The sequence below is a fragment of the Chelmon rostratus genome, chromosome 11 (genome assembly GCF_017976325.1).
Source record: "Chelmon rostratus isolate fCheRos1 chromosome 11, fCheRos1.pri, whole genome shotgun sequence".
NCBI lineage: Eukaryota > Metazoa > Chordata > Actinopteri > Chaetodontiformes > Chaetodontidae > Chelmon > Chelmon rostratus.
This window is the reverse complement of record NC_055668.1, coordinates 21,426,453-21,445,662: the sequence shown is the minus strand read 5'-3', so window position 1 is coordinate 21,445,662 and position 19,210 is coordinate 21,426,453. Positions and strand designations below refer to the sequence as shown.

At 41.7% G+C, this 19,210-nt stretch overlaps 3 protein-coding genes across 4 annotated transcripts in view; 1 reads left to right on the top strand and 2 right to left on the bottom strand.

The window, feature by feature from the left end:
• Positions 1–4,386: 4,386 nt before the first annotated feature.
• Positions 4,387–9,214, bottom strand: dnaaf10 (dynein axonemal assembly factor 10). Of its 2 annotated transcripts, none has more exons than XM_041947755.1 (8): positions 8,952–9,214; positions 8,001–8,101; positions 7,622–7,752; positions 7,427–7,528; positions 6,882–6,997; positions 6,105–6,239; positions 5,237–5,334; positions 4,387–5,131 (listed from the first exon to the last, which is right to left on the bottom strand). In XM_041947755.1, exons 1-8 carry the CDS (start codon positions 9,135–9,137, stop codon positions 4,924–4,926), a joined length of 1,077 nt encoding a protein of 358 aa, XP_041803689.1. In that variant the 5' UTR covers positions 9,138–9,214; the 3' UTR covers positions 4,387–4,923. The 2 variants fall into 2 exon arrangements, with proteins under 2 accessions (XP_041803689.1, XP_041803690.1); XM_041947756.1 differs by having other exon boundaries at positions 4,933–5,131; positions 5,259–5,334.
• Positions 9,215–9,477: 263 nt separating this feature from the next.
• On the top strand, positions 9,478–13,324 carry pno1 (partner of NOB1 homolog). The gene is made up of 7 exons (XM_041947769.1): positions 9,478–9,748; positions 10,312–10,458; positions 10,564–10,647; positions 11,208–11,268; positions 11,394–11,511; positions 11,945–12,015; positions 12,161–13,324. The coding sequence occupies exons 1-7, from the start codon at positions 9,551–9,553 to the stop codon at positions 12,226–12,228; spliced, it is 747 nt and encodes a 248-aa protein (XP_041803703.1). The 5' UTR covers positions 9,478–9,550; the 3' UTR covers positions 12,229–13,324.
• Positions 12,611–19,210, bottom strand: part of LOC121614009 (calcineurin subunit B type 1) — a 26,121-nt gene continuing 19,521 nt past the window's right edge. Inside the window, exons 3-6 of the mRNA XM_041947770.1 lie at positions 18,414–18,590; positions 17,440–17,499; positions 16,866–17,050; positions 12,611–14,954 (exon numbers count right to left, since the gene is read on the bottom strand). Coding sequence (XP_041803704.1) covers positions 14,907–14,954; positions 16,866–17,050; positions 17,440–17,499; positions 18,414–18,590 — 470 coding nt within the window. The 3' untranslated portion in view covers positions 12,611–14,906. The remainder of the gene's footprint in view (positions 14,955–16,865; positions 17,051–17,439; positions 17,500–18,413; positions 18,591–19,210) is intronic.

Sequence of the window (19,210 nt, the reverse complement as noted above, 5' to 3'; positions counted from 1 at the left end):
TCTCCACTGTGAACGTGTGATTCAAGGAAAAGTCTCACCATTCACACCAGTGTGGCCCAGTTTAATAGGTGTCTAGGCACTGCATAAAAACCCTGTGTCTGCATGTCTCTGTGCTGGAATGCCTCAGTGTAGCAGTGCTGACTGCCCAGACTGTGAGTCAGTGTGTGTGCCGTGGCGAGGCGAGCGGGCAGCTGGAGAGGGTGCTCCTGGATGCTCAATTTGCCCTGCTTCAGAGGCTCATCCAGCAGGGTGAGCACCGGGCCAAGCCAGACATGGAGAGACAGTCCCTGGTGGCAAAGAGGTGCCAGGCCCTCACAGCTCTCATACGCCTCACCTCTATCGCCCCCTGTCAGCAGCTGCTGGACATGCAGGAGAGGGTAAGAGTGTTCAGCTGAGTGAGGAAACGTCAAAATGGGTATTTTATGTGTATTTCAACAGTCTGTTTTGGTAAGAGCTGCAGTGTTTGGATTTGCTTTACACTGAAGCACTGACTTCTGACCACCTGCCTACCTCCCCTGCCTACAGGTGTGTCAGTTAGCAGTAATGACCACACCGCGGGACAGCTACGCCCTGTGTCTCTTGGGTTTGGCGCAGTTGGCTCAATACGACAACTACCCAGATTCAGACAGGTCAAAGGAAGCCATAGCTGATGCCTGCCTCAGCTTCCAGGCCAGCATTGAGCTGGAGCACAAGAGTCAGAGTGGAGAGCCTCTTGAACAGCTGAGAAGTGAGTGTGTATAGTGTACTTATTGTCTTTGATCTCACTCAGAATCACAGCTGGCTGGCAGAGAATTATGTAGCAGCGTGCCTATTCTGACATTTATGTAAAAAATAACATGCAGATCTTTGGTTTGATGACAAATTAGGCTATATATGATATGGTAACTGGAGAATTCCCAGTAGATAAATGTGTCCCTGCTGTTCAGCAAACACTTTACAATAAACAAATACAAAAGCCATTTGGAAATTAACTGCACTCCCACATTAACCATACCCTGTTTGGTCAGACCAAAAGTGGTGGCAGGACCGACAGGAGGCTGAAAACGAGAGAGCTGCCAAGCAGTCCATCACCCAACCAGCGGGAGCAAAGGGGCCTTCTGATACCAGCGTGGCCAAGAAAGGAGCTAAGCGTGGCAGGGGAGGACCTGGTCAAGGGCGGATGGCAGCAGCTGTAACCAAAGCTCCTGCTCCTGTGCCCCCTGCCCCGACCAGGGGAGGGAAAGCTGCCCGACCTCCAGCCAAAACCCCTGCAGCCAGGTGAGTCACGCTGGCGTCCTGAGCAGAGCGTTGGCAGACCTGTTATGTGGTCGTCTGTGGATGTTTGTTGGCATTTATTTATTCATGGGTGATTTCCTGTGGATGCTTACTTTTCTCAGTTCTATCATGCTTCATATTCAACACAAACACAATCTTCTACTGAAAGATTATCAGTCAGGGGAGACTCGCTGGAACGAGTGTGCAGTTTGTTCCCTCATCCCCTCATTATTTCAGTTTAGGAAACATTTACAGGTGACAGAAATGTGATGCGTATGCCTTATTTCCTGTATGAGCACAACATAAACAGACCACTGTCTCTTATCTTTTTCACCATTTGAGATGTTTTGTCTTATATTTTCTCACCTGTAGGGGGAGAGCTGGAGCAGCAGCCAAGCCAGATAAATCCACTAAACCTTCCAGCAACATTACTAAACCACAGCTCCCTGCCTGCAAGTCTAAACAGGACTGTTGCCCTGGTGCTGTTCAGACAGCAGAGGGTAAGGCATGAGAAAATAATTGAGAATGACATACATAGTCAGGTGAAAAACTTTCTTCCCTAAAGTCTCAGTTTTTGATTGTTTAGGGGAAACTAATTTTATTTTTGATGCTGTTTTGCACTTCTGCCTACGTGGTGTGAATGTCCATTGTATAAAAGACAAAAAGAACAACAAATAGGGGATCATGAACTATGTGTGTAAAAGAAGGAGTTGAAACAAAATGCTGTTTGAACGAGTATCTAAAAATGTGAATGAAAAATGACCTTTTAATGGAAACACTTTGGGATCAGATGACTCGCCCTAATGATGGCTCACATGCTTTTTATTTCTTTTAACCGTCCGTTTATGTTGCACGTCCCATCTTAAAAATCCCCCTGAAAATATATTGAATTCCCAATCTTTTTATAGTATGTATCTTTCTCGGTTTGTCAGAGGCAGTAATTATACATTATGTGGTTATTAACTGTTGTTTCAGAGCCCGCTGTGGCAGAAGGAGTGAGCGTGTCCAGTCCAGTGAACCACAGGTCTCATATCTCACGGCTGGGTCTGGCCCGCGCCCTCTCACGCTCTGCAGAAACCCAGGACCAGGCAAAGCAGCTCTACCAAGAAGTCATCTCCATGGCACCGGGGGTCAGTCATTATCTGTTGAATTTCGATTCTGGCATTTCTGAATCGATGCTTTTACCACGCAGCTTACAATAGCTATAAAATAAGATAGTGTCACCACTTTCACACCCACACAATCGTATGACTCCACATCTCTGTGATTAATTCCAGTGGAAGGATCACATGCTCCTCCGTTGGATTGGTTTTCTAAAATATTTTCAGAACTTACTGTGACCATACAGTCCTGGACATCACACATCTCCACACTGGTAAAGAAAGCGCAGAAACAACTGTAGTTCTGTAGGAAACGTAAGAAGGCAAAATTCTCATGCCAGGTTCGTGTTAACTTTTACAGAGGAGCAATAGAAAACATCTTGACTGGAAACACTACAAGGGCTCTGCAGCAGGTGATCAAAGCACTCATTTGTACCCATTTAGTGAGCATCTGTAATATCAGAGAGGTGAGGTGCCTGCGCAGAGCCCAGAGGATACTAAAAGACATCCTGTGTCTTCTAGCAGCCTGTTCACCCTGCTGCCATCTGTACATAAGTATCTGAAGGCTGAACAATTCATCCTCTGCACTAAGGGAATGTCCACTTTTATTTGGTGCACAGTGCCTGGTCCGGCATTTTACAGCTGAACTTGAAGCAAGCAAGTAGTTATTATTAGTAGTATTATTAGACTTACAAGCACTTGGCAGAGGCCTGGAGTTGATTTCCTTCAATTGTTGTAATCCAGATAAGATGTGGTTAATGAATCGACTGGCTGTCCAGGTCCACGATGCCTACATTGAGCTCGTGCAGCTGCTGGAGCCATCAGACCCTCAGGCTGCGGTGGAGGTGTACAGCAGATTCCCTCTGAAGCCTGTGGCCGAGCAAAGCTTCGATGATGCCTTCATCACAGGAGAGATCGTCCGCTTGCTGATGACGCTGGAGCAGTACGACCACCCGCAGCTGGGCCCCAGCCTTGCAGCATACGGCAAAGTCATGGGCCTAAGTGAGTTTAATACTATTATTGTAAATACTGTAGGCATCGTATCATTAGTCTCGGAAACAGTAGTAGTACTGTTATTTAAGTAATTAGCAGGAAAATATGTTTAAGACAGAGGATATTTACTTTAATAAGACAGACTAATGAATATATTTTTAATATATAATAATTTGGGACAGACATCTGGTAAAATCCTGCAGTGTTTAAATTGCTGCACACAGTCGCAGAAAAAAAGGGAACTTATTTTCATATTCTTTTTCAAGAAATAAAATGGTTTCACTCTTCACACCATGCTTTGTGACTAACTCCACCCATCATGAATGACAGGCATGTTTAAACTGTCTGCACCATCTTCTGGACTATATTTAACAAATGTGTTGTTTCAATAGCGTTGTATTGAAATCATGCAGCCAGGCCATGTGACATGTTATTTATAGAGATGTAGTATGTTCAACTGGTGGGTGGCCAGATAGATGACATATTACATAGAATACATACATGCAGCATGATGTCAGATACTGTGACTGTGAACTTTTAACACACTTCAAATAACACAACAAACATTTGGGATATTATTCTGAAATGAAACTCTTCATATGTTGAAGCATTTATGTAAATGTGAGTAGTCATTTTTGATGCAGTAATCTCCGGCTGTGTTTTTAGGCTGCATAGACAAATACATCGACATCTTGGATGGAAAGTCCATGACCAAGCTGCTGAAGAGTGTCTACGCAAGGATCCATGACAGACAGGAGGACGATCAGGACCTACAAGATTTCTTCAAGTTCAAATGCTGGATATGATGATGCTTGTGTTCCTCTAACAAATACCTGTGTTTCTCTTTTACAGTCTTTAAATGAGCCACAGTTTGCTTACTGTACACCAAAAAGACACATCTTATGAGACACTTTCTGTGCTCATCGATAAAGAAATCCTCACATCTGATGTTCTAATGTATCCATTAACAGAAGACACTGAGAAAAATGTTCACCTTTTTCTCCAAAGGCATATTTAATTTGAAAACACAGAGGTCTCAATAATAAAAAAAAACATATCAAAAGTGACTTTAACAACAGACAAACCTGGAGTACAACAATGTTCACCAGTATTGCAACAAAAGACAGGTGTTCAAAATGAAAATACATTAACAAATGGAATCTTGATCCCCCAAGTGTTCCAGGCCAGGGGAAATGGGATCATTTCTTCACCCCAGAGAAGCTTCTCAATGATACGGGAAATGTATCATTGTGTTACAGGGGTATTTCTCTGCACACAGCCTGCAGGGCTCAGCCAAGCAGTACACATTTTTCAGGGATAGTCTTTAAGAGAGACAATACAACACAACCCCAGCAAAGTATTTCCAACTTCATTTGAGTTAAATGGTTTCTGACAAAATAAGTCTAAAGATGAGTATCAATTGTACAAAATCTTGATAGACAGCCTCCAAAACCTGCAGTAGAAAACTGTTGTCTTCTAATTAAAGACAATTCAGCCTCTAAAAAGGGCAGTGATGTACCCGCTACTGGTGTGTCTCATTCCAGGCTGCACAGATCCTCATCATCCGTCTGCTTTTTCACACCACGTTGAGTTTGGTGACAATGAGCACGCGGACAGACTGGTCAAAGCCCGAACACACGCACAGGCCCTGCTTGTCGGGGCTCCAGTCCAGGCTGGCGATGGGCTGAGTGGACAGAGTGACGTTCTGTAAGAGGCTGACAGAGCCAGCTACGCCCACATCCGCGCCATCCGAGTCCTTTTTGCTTCTCTTAGCGGGATACTCACTGGAAATGACAAAAAAAACGTTTCATAGATTTGAAATTTCATTCTTATTTAAAAATCAATGAAATGGGATAAAACACTGTTGTAGTTAAAGGCCAATTACTTACTATTTCCATAGATGTAAGTTACCTGCTCCCCCTGCCGTCATAAAGATGTCTCTGTTTTGAGGCAAATGCCTCACCTGCCAGATGGTTGACTTATGAGCCTAAAACAAAGAAGATGGATCATTTCCTTTCTAACACAATTGAATTAGTAATAGCAAAATTAATTCTTAGTGCCTTTCAAGACATTGTGAGCCTGTGCAGAAAACCTGTCAGCCACTTTAATGTGCTGACAGCCATTACTTTGTCTTTAAATATGTAGAACAGCTCAAGACGAATAGTACGAACATTATCAATAAGCCCATAGAAACCACTGACACTAGTCAAGAGCCTGGTTCAGACACTGCGAGTTTGGAGATGTTTATTAGAATAATGTATAAGATCACTTAAAAAATCCAAAGGTTCTTGTTAAGACTTGTTTGCCAGTGCTACACTGACATTTTAGCCCAACATAGTGTATCTGCTGCAACTTTATGATTCATGGTTGGTGACACCGATGTGCCAACTGTTGAAGAACTGGACAAATATTTAGAAAGCCGAGGCCTCTGATCTCTCAGACCTAGCAAACACTCGGTGAGCCGGTCTGTGCACTAATGCCGGCTTAAGTGTGTTTTTCAAGCATTTTCCCACAAAAAGCCACACTTCTCTCTCCTCACCGGCCCAGAGTCATTTTTGGCCAGTGTCACAAAGCCACAGAGAATGTTAGACAAACACAACCCCAAACACTTCCAGCTGTGAAAACGGTCAAAGCAACGAGTGCCCCCATTTCCCTCTGTACCATACAAATGTGAAAGTAATAATAATGATAATAACCTTTTGACATTTTTCCCATACATAGGAGCCAAACCTCCGTCTCTCCACCCAGGTCAATTACCTTTTCGGAAACAGAGGCGAAGCCCTTGGTGAGGTGCTGGGTCCTCATGTCAAAGACGTGGAATTTTCCCTCCAGTGAGGTGGCCACCAGCTTGTTCATGTTGATGTCTTTCCTGTCAAACTCCACACAGCAAACCTGACCATGATGTAAGAAAGAATAACAGTCACTCCCTCTGGATATTTATCACATGGCATGGCTCCACCACAAACTATTTTGTGTTGAAATGGAGATAATGACCCCTGGCTGGTTCATCTACGTTCGAGAGGTGATGAATAAGAGAGTGGACTGTAAGAAAATCAGTGCAGTGCTTTGTATATGGCGTGTGAAGGGAACATACATTCACCTAAAACTTCCCCTGCGGTTTCATGTTGAGTCTAAATGATGCTGGGAAGTCATTTTCAGCTCTGTGTCCACATCTGTCCCTGTTTTTGTCCATGTTATGATTCAAGTGCTGTTTGCAGTGCAAAAGAAATATGTATGTTTGGACAGTTTATCCTAATAAAAACATTAGTTCTTAATACCTCATACTTAGAACTGCACTACTTTCTGTGTATCGGAGCTGAGTTGACTGAACTGTCAGTTTGAGCTCCCATTTTCCTCTGAGAAGTTTGTAATTTTCTTGCTGTGGTGCCACACTGGCTACATGTCTATGGAAGTCAAGGGGAAAATCTTCCCCTGAAATATTTAACAAATAAATGACATGTCACAGGGGCTGTCAGACCACGTATTGGCAGATCTTTTTTCATGTTTTACCATTTCAATAGAAGTTCACCTCACCCCATTTTTAATGTTGGTTTCCCACCGTAGAGACATGTTCCGCAGGTCAAAGAGTTTGATGTCCCCGTTGTCATAGCCAGCACACACACAGCGGTCCTGATCATTGAAGGCATGACCTGTAATGAGAAGGAAAATGAGCACCGTGTTCATTCATGATGGTAAAGGGACACTTCCAAAGCTGGTCTGCAATTTTAAAAACACCAGGTAAGGATATATTCTAACTGAAAAAGAAAACAGACTCAAATAAAGCTTTAGGTCTACATTTTCACTGGTGCACAGACTGTTGTGCTTTGCTTGTTAATGTGGTATTCTTTTGTTCTGTGGACACGCCAGAGCCTGAGAGTGGGAGGATAATTGTTTTTCCTCTGCACAACCTAGACACACTTCACCCACCTTCTGTTTACAGAGGACATGGATAAACCTGGGTTTATACTATGAGGATGTATCCATGTGTGCTTGAAAAGCAAGTGTTGGTCGCATTTCTAAAACAAGCCAAGTTGTGGATGTAGGTCTTTTAAAAAGCTAAAAATTTTGATTTTACACACCAAATGCAACAGTCCAGCAGTCTCTCTTGGTTTCTCCTTCCACGGGCTCCATGTTGGCTACAGGTGAATCTTTCTGTCTGGGATCCCACACCTTTACTGTTCCTGTAATGCACAAGGGAATTCATTTTTGTATTTAATTTTCTTTATGTCATGTATGTAATTGTAAACTATGTTAAACTTCCTTAATGCTCTTACCGTCTCTACTTCCAGTGACTATCTCAGGTGCGCCATCGCCTATTCCCAGGCCGCCAACACCATCTATGCTATTCACAATCTCTTTGTGGGCCTTTACAGTGTAGACTGGCACATCAGGCATCTCCAGATTCCTGCAACATCATGGTCAGTGTAAACTCACTTTCAATTCAGTCACACAGAAATTAACCTGAAAAATGTTGAATACATTTTCCATTAAGAGGCCAACTATAATTGTTCAACTGAGCTTTTAAAATTAAAACAACTTTGAATTTAGTGATTTAATGGTTTGTGATTAAAATTTGAATCTTTAACCATTTGATTTTTTGGCATAACTGGCAAGACACAGAAGGTGTGACATCAGTGGATGTGTGTAAAATACCATATACTGAGATTTCCGTCAAAATCCCCAGTTGCTATGTGTCTTTGTTGAAGAGAGGTGGCCCCAAATGTCCCACACTTTATGGGTTTAGGTTTCTCTACCTGAAACACATGAGAGGAAAGGTTTTGCAACATCTTGCTAAATTGAAATTACGATATTTAATCGAACATTGAACCACAAGATAGAAATTTAGAACTAAAACTTATTAATCCAGACCAGGTTCTACTCCAGGGTCTTCAACTTCTTTGCCAACGTAAGCCTCTGAAACCTTCATCCTCGTTCTGTGATGCCTAAAGGTTTTCAAGCTGCTACATCACCCAATTAATCCTTCTTCCCACACCTTCTCTACACCTCTGAAGTGAGCATTTTCCAATGTTGACTCTCATTTAGTTGTACCTTGATGTCAAGCCACACAGACTGACACAGTGTAATACTGTATGACAATGTGTAAGCTCTCTAAGTTTTTTGACATTTTTGTCTGAGACGTTTGTCACGTTGCCTTTTTTTCGGTTTAGGGACCATTTGGCTCCACTGGTGGCAGTTAAATAGCTAAGCCTGTTTCACTGTAGGCCTGCGCCTGTGCGCTGAAGGATCTGTTAATTGTTAGCAACCTCTTAACACTGTTGTTAATAAGTGCTTTATTAAGGACACGTGCACTACGCATGTTGAGAAGCTTTAACTGTGTACTGTATATTTACAACAGTTAGAGCATGACATGTAATAAAAAAGATATATATAAACACAAGAGTGTTGAAAAACTTTTGATAAACGTTAGTAGTAACGCCATTGGCTTCGGTTATGTTAACTGTTGCTATGGAGACAATGACCGAGCTAGACTTTTCTAGAAACCTGGGATAAGCTAGCTAGCCCTAAAATAAGACGTTTGCCTCCTGTATATGTTAGAGAAAGGCACAAGAGCAAACAAGAGTAAAATGTTTATGTGTTGTCTACCTCCTTGATAAGATGAGCCTCTCCGTGCTGCACTTCATAGACTTGCATTACTCCGGTTCCTCTAGGAAAGTTGCCCAGGCAGACAAACTTTGCGCTGCACGGAATCCATTTACTGTCAAAAACGGTGTAATTTAAACTCTTCTGAATGTGCGCAATAATCTGAGGCTTTGATAGTGGCGTTGACATCTCTGCTGTTTGGGAGATAATACGTATAACAGTTGAATTTTTCTTGTAAAAGTATGAAGACAACGGTTCAATGCAGCTCGCTGCCAAAACAAATGACGTTGAGACCCTCCTACAGCTGAGCGTGCGGCTGACTAAAGATTTGCCTGACGAAATGTAGAGAATCCAAGTAAACATTTTACATATTTGAGACATACAGACACGTGTCCGGATATGTTTTCACTCACCTCTATTCAAGCAACACACTGAGATATCTTTGCCAATTATAATGGCAGTATTTTATTATTTTGTCTCTACAGGCATCAATGACACGGCTGCTTGGGTCCTTTTCAATGCACGAGGAGAGCCTCATGCCTGTGTGGCCGTCGGTTTCTTCAGGTTTGACTGCGAAGTATTATATTTAAATTAGTTTCGAGATGGACACTGATAAAACTACAACCCCCGACGCTGGTGCTGCCAAGGAATGTAAAGATGACACAGATTCTTTCACAAAGGTAAAGTCTAAAAAGACTCAGAAACGAAAACGTGAACAAGATGGAGTGGACATGGACACAGAGGAGCCCGTGGCAAGCAAGCGGCCGCAGTTTCCACCGATTTCAGGCGACAAATTAAAGGTAACTACTATCAGTGTACATGTGCTGTGTTTGTTGTTTCAAAGGTAACCAAAAATAAATAACAAAAACACGTTCTTTAATGTCACTACCTTCATTACAAAGTGGCTATTAACTGTTTTGCGCTTGCGCAGTGTAGTCTCGTGACTGCACTAAATAAAACTACTGTATGTTGTGCTGGTAGCACAGGGGGGAAGCAAAACACTAACAACTGCTGTGTTCAGTGTTTGTGACACTTCTAGTGCTTCTTTAAGTATTTTAAATTGGTGAGACTTTTTATTTTTTATTTCACTACACAATAGTATAGGGATTAGAGGGACCAGCGCCTTAGTAATTAAACACTGAAAAGGATCATCAGTCCCAGTGACAAGTGTGCTTTACTGTTGAAATACTTCCGCCCATTCCTTGGGGGATATGGACTGCACCACTGTAACTTTTAGTTATGTTTTTTCTCCATCAAAGCATTGTTGGATTCTGCAAGAATAATTAACTAAAGTGGTATTCAGATAAATCCCAATTCAGTGCCACAGAACACTCTTATTAATGTTGTTTCATGTGTGTTTCAGGGACCAGATGAGATGCGCAAAATTGCTGTCCCTGCTCACAGATACACCCCGCTGAAGGAAAACTGGCTGAAGATCTTCACCCCCATTGTAGAGAACCTACAGCTTCAAGTTAGATTCAACCTCAAAACAAGGAATGTTGAAATCAAAGTAAGTTTCCGCAGTACATTTCGACAGTAACTCCCACCTGTACTGTTTTTCTCTAATACCCATAGTTGTGTTTGTATTGTATGTAATATACCTTTCTGCTTTCAGACATGCAAAGAAACGCAGGACATTGGCTCGCTCACAAAAGCAGCAGATTTTGTAAGAGCGTTTGTTCTCGGCTTCCAGGTTGAAGTGAGTACACTGTGCATGTTTTCATTTTGTGCAGATACATGGATATTCTTATCAGATTTCTCAGTCTGTTTTTTAAACAAAACGTGTATTTGTCAAACCAACGTAGAGTTTGGAGGCAGAGGGAGAGATTTTAGATTTGAACCATTCTTATTATTAATATGCTGATATTGAACTTTTATCCACTGCTTGACATCAAAAGGTCAGTGTCATTGACTGCCAATGAGATGAAGCTACATAAGAATTGTCTGTGAAACCTGTGGTGTATTTGGTAGTTGTTTAAATTTTATTGATTAATTGTTGAGAATATTTTTGTTGAATATTTGTTAATTTAAAGTCCCCTTGTTTAAATAAGAAATAGAATGGCAAGGTCATTCTTTGAGAATTATCTTTGTCAGCCTTCAAAGACAGCGGTCATATAATGTAGAGCAACAGAAACTCAAATCTGAGCACTGAGCTTTGTCATAGCTGTCACAGTATTTGGTTGTTGATGTTTTGTGAATGTCCCTTGGACCTCATTTGATTTTGGTTTGTGATGTAACGCTCTCACTTTCTCTTTGCAGGATGCATTAGCTCTCATCAGATTAGATGAGCTTTTCCTAGAAACCTTTGATGTCACTGACGGTAAGATGACACCGATGTGGTGCTCGTGTCTGCTCTGAAACTCTTTTTTGCCGCTGCAGAATGAACTCCATGTCCAGTCTCTTGGTGTGTATTTAAATGTTTTCTTGTGTTGTTTGTCTTGACAGTCAAACCCCTGAAGGGAGATCACTTATCCAGAGCCATTGGAAGAATAGCAGGGAAGGGAGGAAAAACCAAATTCACTATTGAAAATGTCACAAAGACTCGCATTGTGCTTGCAGACACGTGAGTACTCTTCACTATTAGGTTGTTTTTTTTAATCACTTATTTCATTGCTCTCTTAGAGTTTAACATTTAGGTTTTTTTCACAGCTGCACTCTGAATTTTGAAAACTCAATTTCTGCTTTCTTGTCATGCACAGCTACAGGCCCAAGACAAATGTTCCATAGAAACATAAAAGCTTCGTGGATAACTGTAAAATCAAATGAATTAAAATTGTGCTGATTCATAATTGTTTTGTTATTTACTGTTCGTCACCATTGCCAAGTGTTGTGCTCAGTTATTAAATGCAAAGACAAACATTGTGATATAGAATAATTCACTGGAAACTGTGAATTTTTACCTCAGAGCATTTCTCTTGAACCCAGACAAGTTACTGAACTGCAGAGGAATGTCTCATTCCTGAAGCATTAACACCGCTTTATCTGTCTCTCAACAGAAAAGTTCACATATTAGGGTCTTTCCAGAACATCAAGATGGCTCGGACAGCAATATGTAACTTAATCTTGGGTAAGAAAGATGTTGTTTTAAATTTGATAAATGCGGTACAGCAGAGGTTTCACAGACAAATGGCTGATCTCATACTTGAAAATCAGCTCTTTGAATTCATATGTAGTGCTGAGAAGTGACCTTCAAACCCTGTTTGCCCCTACAGGAAGTCCGCCTTCAAAGGTCTACGGCAACATCAGGGTGGTGGCTAGCCGGACTGCGGAGAGATTCTGAAGTCTTATTGGTTGTTGTGTGTGTTTATCCTTTTCCCCCCACTGGCTGGTGGTATTCCCACTGATCTGTGTGGATGTGGAGTGAAGAGTGACACCTCAGGTTCCTCTGTTATGGTCTCATTGGACCCAACACATGAGGCAGAAATCATGATACATGCATAAGCAATATGCATTTACCTGTAAGCATGAGTTTGTGTAAATAAATTTCAATCCTTAGTAACAAATGAGATTAATTTTGTTCCTTAAATATCAGGTTTGAATAGGAACTAATTAATACTTCAACATACTGTATGCTTCCAAATAAAGTTTGTGATTATGACAGTTCTGTTCTGTCATTTACATCCTGAAGGGAAATGAGGTTTTAAAAAAAGACAGAAAATCCATTACTTTCAACATTTCAAAGTTTATTTAAATTTTATTTAATTTTCATACAGTATCAAGTTTCCAACAGTCCCACAGCATAAGATGCAGCATGCAGAAAAAAGGAAAAAAAAAAAGGTTCTCAAACTTAAATCTTCTCATATCCCCACACGAACTAAAAAGAACCCAAATCCCTCAGAGAAAAAGTAGCACTTACAAACTAAAGCGCGGTCTGAACTATACAGAGAACAGAGAGCCAAAACTGCATTTAACAAATACTTATATACAAAAGAAAGAAAAAAAAACAAAACATCAAATTTTCCCCTTTAAGCTGAGTACAGTGTGTGGCAGTTTGAGACAGGATCAGATATGCAACTTTTACTGGAATAGAAGCATCTCGCTGACCCGGGTAAAATACAAAAAGTTACATGTAGTTCAGTTCATTTGGATTACCTCTCATAATATGTGTACATTTACCAAAGTTTGGCAACATCCATATTGTATACCATTAAATTCTTAAATATATTAACATCACCATCCATGTGTAAACAAGAGGATTATTTCAAAAAAATGATCTACATGCACAACAAAAAATATATTTCCATGTCATGCAAGCACAGGGAGGCCCAAGCCGTGCAGAGCTTTGGGATAAAGGACGACAGAGCACTCCAGATTCACATCTCTGACTGAAAACTCCTGTTCAAACCAGCAGTCGGCCTCCAAAGCAAAACAAAAAGCTATCCTGGTGCGGTTTATAGTCGGAAGCAATTTTCCCTTCCAAATTAACATCTGATTGAATCGATGTTTTTCTCCCTGTTCGAATTAGTGGGTTGGAGGGGGGAGAAAATGAGGTGATTGTGACAGAAAAAAAAAGAAGTGGGAGAAGAAGCCAACTTTTGAAATGTACACTTTCCAAAAAGAAAAAAAAAACCCTACAGTATGCAGTCTATCCCATTTCACACTGATCATGCCAACGTGTTAAGATTTTAAGTGTTCATGTTGTGTTAAAGCAAAGTCTGACCCGTCCTGTGCTGTACTGAAGGTAAGTATTCAGAAGGGCTCATGGAAAGCAAAGCCTTCTCCTCTTGCTGTTAAAGAAGATGAGCACACATTGATTACCTAATATACACATATTGGTTTAAAAAAACAAAACGCTGCCTGCAGATAAGTCTCTTAAATTGCTATACACTCACACAAACTGTATAATCTCATCATAATTCACTCTCAAACTATTACTCTCAGTTCTTTGCCAAGCCCGTCCAGCCTTGGTTCTTAACATTAAATGAAAGTCTAATGGATTCAGTCTATTCGTGAGTGTGAGCGCAGAGCTGTTCTTTGCATTGCAGATTGTCTGAAGGATGCACGCCGTTAGACGCGAAATGCCTCACCAAGAGTAAACCATGGATCAGTTTGCAGCCACAAATTATTTTGGAAAGACATTTTCTTGGCATTAATTCGTCTACCTATAATTTCATGACAGGAAACAAGAGTAATCTCCAACAATATAAACACATTCTTCAGTAGGAATAAAACTAGCGATCTTATCACAAAAGAAAAACATGAACTGCTTTGCTAAGAGTGACTGGAAGCTTTTCTGGTCTAATCCAAACTGCTAAAACGGAGGATAAAAAGTCAGAAAATCTGAAATTTAGTTTTGCACCTACTACGACTCGCAGTTGGAAGTGTCGCGAGCCAGTTTGTCCGGCACGACTGACAGCGGCGGTGATGGGTAATAACTTGGACTGGTTTCTGGATATGTTCTGGTTGGCACTTCATACCCTACGTTCATGTTGTACTGTAAGTCAAGTGTTGAAATACTACACACTTCCCCTCACGAGACAACCATAGATATACTTGTATTTTTTTCTTCTTTATAAAAGACAAGAACAAAAAATAAATATCAAAAATAACAATTAACAAAAAAAAAAAAAAAAAAAGGATGAAATATGGACAAGCCAACCAGCCTCTTCACTGCGCCCCCTTTCTCCCCCCTCATCCAAAATCGGAGATGCTCTTGCAAATGACAAACAGATGTCCTTCAGTCTCTTAAAGTGCTATGACCGGGTTAGTGAGAGAATTTACAGTTCAATAACACTTCAAAGTTGGCTTCACGAGGCCCGTGGTTTTTTGAAAGAATAAGTGGCTTCACAGAGAGAGAGAGAGAGAGAAAGAGAGATGAAGAGAGAGAGAGAGAGAGAGAATACTTCCATTGAGTTACACAGAGAGCGTTTTGCCGGACGTCTTGAGCAGATCTTCAGAGATGGTGGAGAAAGCGAGTGTTGAGGAGGAAAAGGGTGGAGTCTGCGAGCGGAAGAGCGCTCACACGTCCACCACCATCTTTTTGTGTATATCGAGACCACCGACCACCTGGAAGGAGAAGAAAAAACCGTGTTAATCCTGTGCTGTTAGAGGCGGTGATGCCGAAAGGTTGAGATGTGTGGCCCTTTTTCATAAAGACTTATTGGCCAAGTATGTGTGAACATGCAAGGGTTAACGTTGCACTCAGTGTACTTGCATGGGAGAAAAAGGACATACAAGGACAAAAAAAGAGTTAATTAATACATGCAAAGAACGATCTAGAAATAAACAATATATCCCCCATAAAGTTGGAGGACTCACATGAGACATTAAACAGACTGGAAGCATCAGAGGACAAAAACAGCTGCATCCCACCGTTTCCATAATGCAACTCAACTGCAATGTTTCATTTCATTTCCGACTTCTTTCAAACCTCACGCCGACATAACAAAGCACCTCCAGAGCGGCAGAAGACATTAAACAACTGTTTTCACCGGCTGAGTAGTTAGCCAAGGTTACTACTGCCTCTGCTCTCAACATCAAACGAGCAAACTGAACTTTGTGTGAAATCGGTGGAGGTTTTGTCTAACTGCTGATTCTTGCAGCAACACTGGACGTGTACACTCTCTTTCACTACGACCAGACAAAACCTAATTTTACGTCCACTGTGATATTTTTACACTCCCTTTCTTGCAGTTTCTTTCGGCCTACAGTGCCCAGCCTCAGATCAGGGCTCCTATAAGCCAGACTGAAATCACATCACGCAGTCTCTTCCCAGAACCTTGAAGTGTTCGAGCGACGCCGCTGTGTTACAGCAGGATCTGATATTTTCCTGCACCATCCTGGAAATGCACTCCTACAAGGACGAGAGCCTTTTTAGTTCAAGGCTCCGGAGAGGCAGCCATCATTTCAGGGAATGTCTCTGAGCAAAGCTCGCTCCACTGGGGTCCAACACGAGATGTGTGGATGGCACTTTTCACCAAGAGAATGCTAATTGTACTGAAAGAGACTTTGTTTGCCTCTTTGATCTTAAATTAGATAATTAAATCAGGCCGTGCACTTTCTATCTAAACTGTAAGGACGCTTTTTGAATCGACATGACATGCAGCAAATGCAGCAAGATCAAAAATCGTGAGTGCTTTTTTTTGACTGTGAAGAAGGCTTTAAAGAGCAGATTCAGAGAGTAACCCCGTCACTTCCAAAACATCTCCAGGAAGAACTCGTTTCTATCTATCTAGAGTAGCCCCGTCTTAAACTGAACTGAATCAAACTGCTCACTGTTATTAAACAGTAATCCATTGCTATGGAAGTCCAACGAGCATGGATCCAAATTCTTGCCGGGCTGACAAAATCCAAAACCATTTAAAAAGGTATTTTAGAGCCAGCAGATGTTTAATCCTCTCAGTCAGATGGACTTTTTCTCTGCTTTTTCAAACCTTTACGGTCATTTCTTGTAGATTAGTTACAAGCCTGAAGCAGGTTTGTATGAGTGTTTGGTGGTTGGAGTAAATAATAAATAACATCAGCTTTACTTAATAAGGCCCAGGTATTCAGGACTTGACAACAGAAAAACCTTCATGATTGTGAAGATTTTTGCTCCCCAGTCTACAGCAGTGATAAAGCAGTCACTATATAATATATATATATATATATATATATATATATATATATATATATATATATATAGATACATATATTTAGTCACTACATATATCATTTCACAGCCATATGGCCTCCATGTAGAATAAATCTTTTATTTGTTGCTCGGTCCAATACTCCCGTAGCATAACAGGCAAAGTGCTGGCTCAGTATTTTTAGTGCCCCATCATATGCAGCAGGAACGCAGCAGCTGATGTTTACAGCTCTGGACGCCGTATTTCAACTGGAAGTGTGAAACTGGAACCCAGTTCTGTCAAGCCAATTCAAAAATCTGTGCAAAATCTCCGAACCCAGCAATGCCCCGGAAGGGCTCGGACTTACTGCGCAGAACTCTTCGAAGGATATCCTGCCGTCTCCGTCCTTGTCTGCGTTGATAATGGTCTTGTCCACGATCTGCTGGAGCTGTGTGTCCTTCAGGTTGTTTCCTACCATCATCTTCAGCACCTGGAAGAGCTCGCCGTTGGAGATGTAGCCGTCCTTGTCCATGTCGTAGATCCTGAAAGCAACTGTGGTGCAGGGTGTGGCGTGAGGGAGGGGTGGAAGAGAAACAGGGGGGGTGCAGGAGAGTCAATCTCAGCAAACAGCAGCTACAGAGCACCAAAATTTAAGGTGAATAAACCAGGCTAGAAAAATAATCATTTCTGATAGGACTGATTTAAGATCTTTTAGCCCTTAGCAGGTGAGCCAAAAAGTGAATTTTGTACTGCTTAACAATCACCAATTTTTCCCCAGGAGGTGTTTTTTGTTGTAGCAGTAGGGCAGGGTGATGCAAACAGAACAGAGTAGACACGGGGGACAAACCCCCCGTTGGTTTTAGTCCCGAAGCAGCAAAACAAGCCAGAGGCAGCACACCTCTGGCCACATGTGGCTTCGGTGGAGAAGCGGCTTTACTTACATCGAAGCTTCTGTTCCTTGTCCCCCTTGACGCTAAACTGTGAGACTCCCTCGATGAATTCTGGGAGAAGAGAGAACAACAATCAGTGCTGTGGGTTTCACAGTTAATGTAAGCAGTGAAATGTTCTAGAGAACGTCAAGAGCTGATCATTGAAATCAACCAACACAAAACAGAAAGTCCATCTACAGCTGCGCAAGAATATATCTGTACATTAGAACTCTTTTCCACAACTTTTCCTGTTTTTACTAGATGCTATGACATGATTTAATCCTTATTTCAGACTTTTAGAAAAGAGCTGAGAGACCAGCTGGGTGCAAAGTCCTTAGATTCAATATCTGATTATTTTTAATCGTGCATTGTCGTTGGACTTTGGAGGTAATCGTTATTTTAAAACAGTATATTTAAGGGTTGGGTGTAGCTCTGCATTCAATCAGTTCAGATATTTCTCCACACCTCAAATGCTGGTTACTGTATTTGTGCATTGCCGTGGACCCTGCTATTAATCATCTGTATTATGGAAAATGAGTTTCAAATCACACTAAATGCTAATGGACCATGCTACAGCTGCCTTATATCGTTGGATGAAAAAAAAAACCCACAAGCCTCTGCAGGACAGAGCAGCACAGTGACATCTAATGCAGATTAGCATGAACCCTTATGTTCTCTTTGCTGCCATCATCTACCTACAAAGGTATTAATGGTGGATTAAGTTCTTGTACTGGCCGTTCCTGGTTTTGTTTTGGTGCTTGTTCAGTGCATGCGTCAGGATGCTTTCACGCTGCTGATTTACATAGTGGTGGAACATGAATGCTCATATTGTCAAAGCTGGTTTTGCTACATGTTTCTAGTTGTTGCTGTTCTTTGGGGGATTCTGACTCCAGGTCTGTGGTAGAAGGTAATTCTGGTTTGTTTGCAGTAAATTAACAAAGACCAGAACAAAGCTTTTCCCCCCACCAGCAGAGTTCAGCGCTTACCTTTAAAGTCCACCTCTCCGTTCCCGTCCGTGTCAAATATGTCGATAACCCTCTGCACCAGCGGGTTCTGTTGGAGCTCCGGCAGCGACATGAACTCTTCCACGCTGAGCGAGCCAGAGTTATCTAGGTCGAGTTTCTTAAACCTCTTCCCTAGCCTCTTAATCTCATCAGCATCGACTGCACAAAGACAAAAACAGAGGGAGAGGATCCGGATGAGACATTTCTATTTGCTCTGTAGACATTCAGCTGATGTTATCCGTCTCCTAGCTCATCAAAACTGAAAGAAAACAAATTGTTCAGTTTGCAGGGGGGCAGATGCATGGTGCCCTGATAGCGCCCTGAACTCAGAGCAGCAACAGAGGGAAGAAATAAAAAGGAAAGAGTTAAAAGTGACGGGGGTAAAAAGAGCCAGTTCACTGTTCACCTGCAGCAACATTATCCCAAGATGGATGAAGAATCACATACACTAAGCCAGAGGACATGTATGCAAAATATAAACACCATTTGCTAACACCTGCATGAACAGTAGTGATACAGTTTAGAAGCCACCACTTGCAACTAGGTCAAGGACACCACTTCCGGCCTGCACAGGACTGAGCTAACCGCTCAGAGCTGCAGACCCACAGTAATCACAGCACATTTTGTTCTGCTCCACTCCACAGAGACCTGAAATGGGTGCAAGGCTATTGAAAAAGCTCCAGCTGCTAGATTGCAAACATTACATGAAGCCAACCCTGGTACTGCTCTGACAATACTGCTGCGAACATAAAAAAGGGAAAAGGGATAGGTAGAGAAAT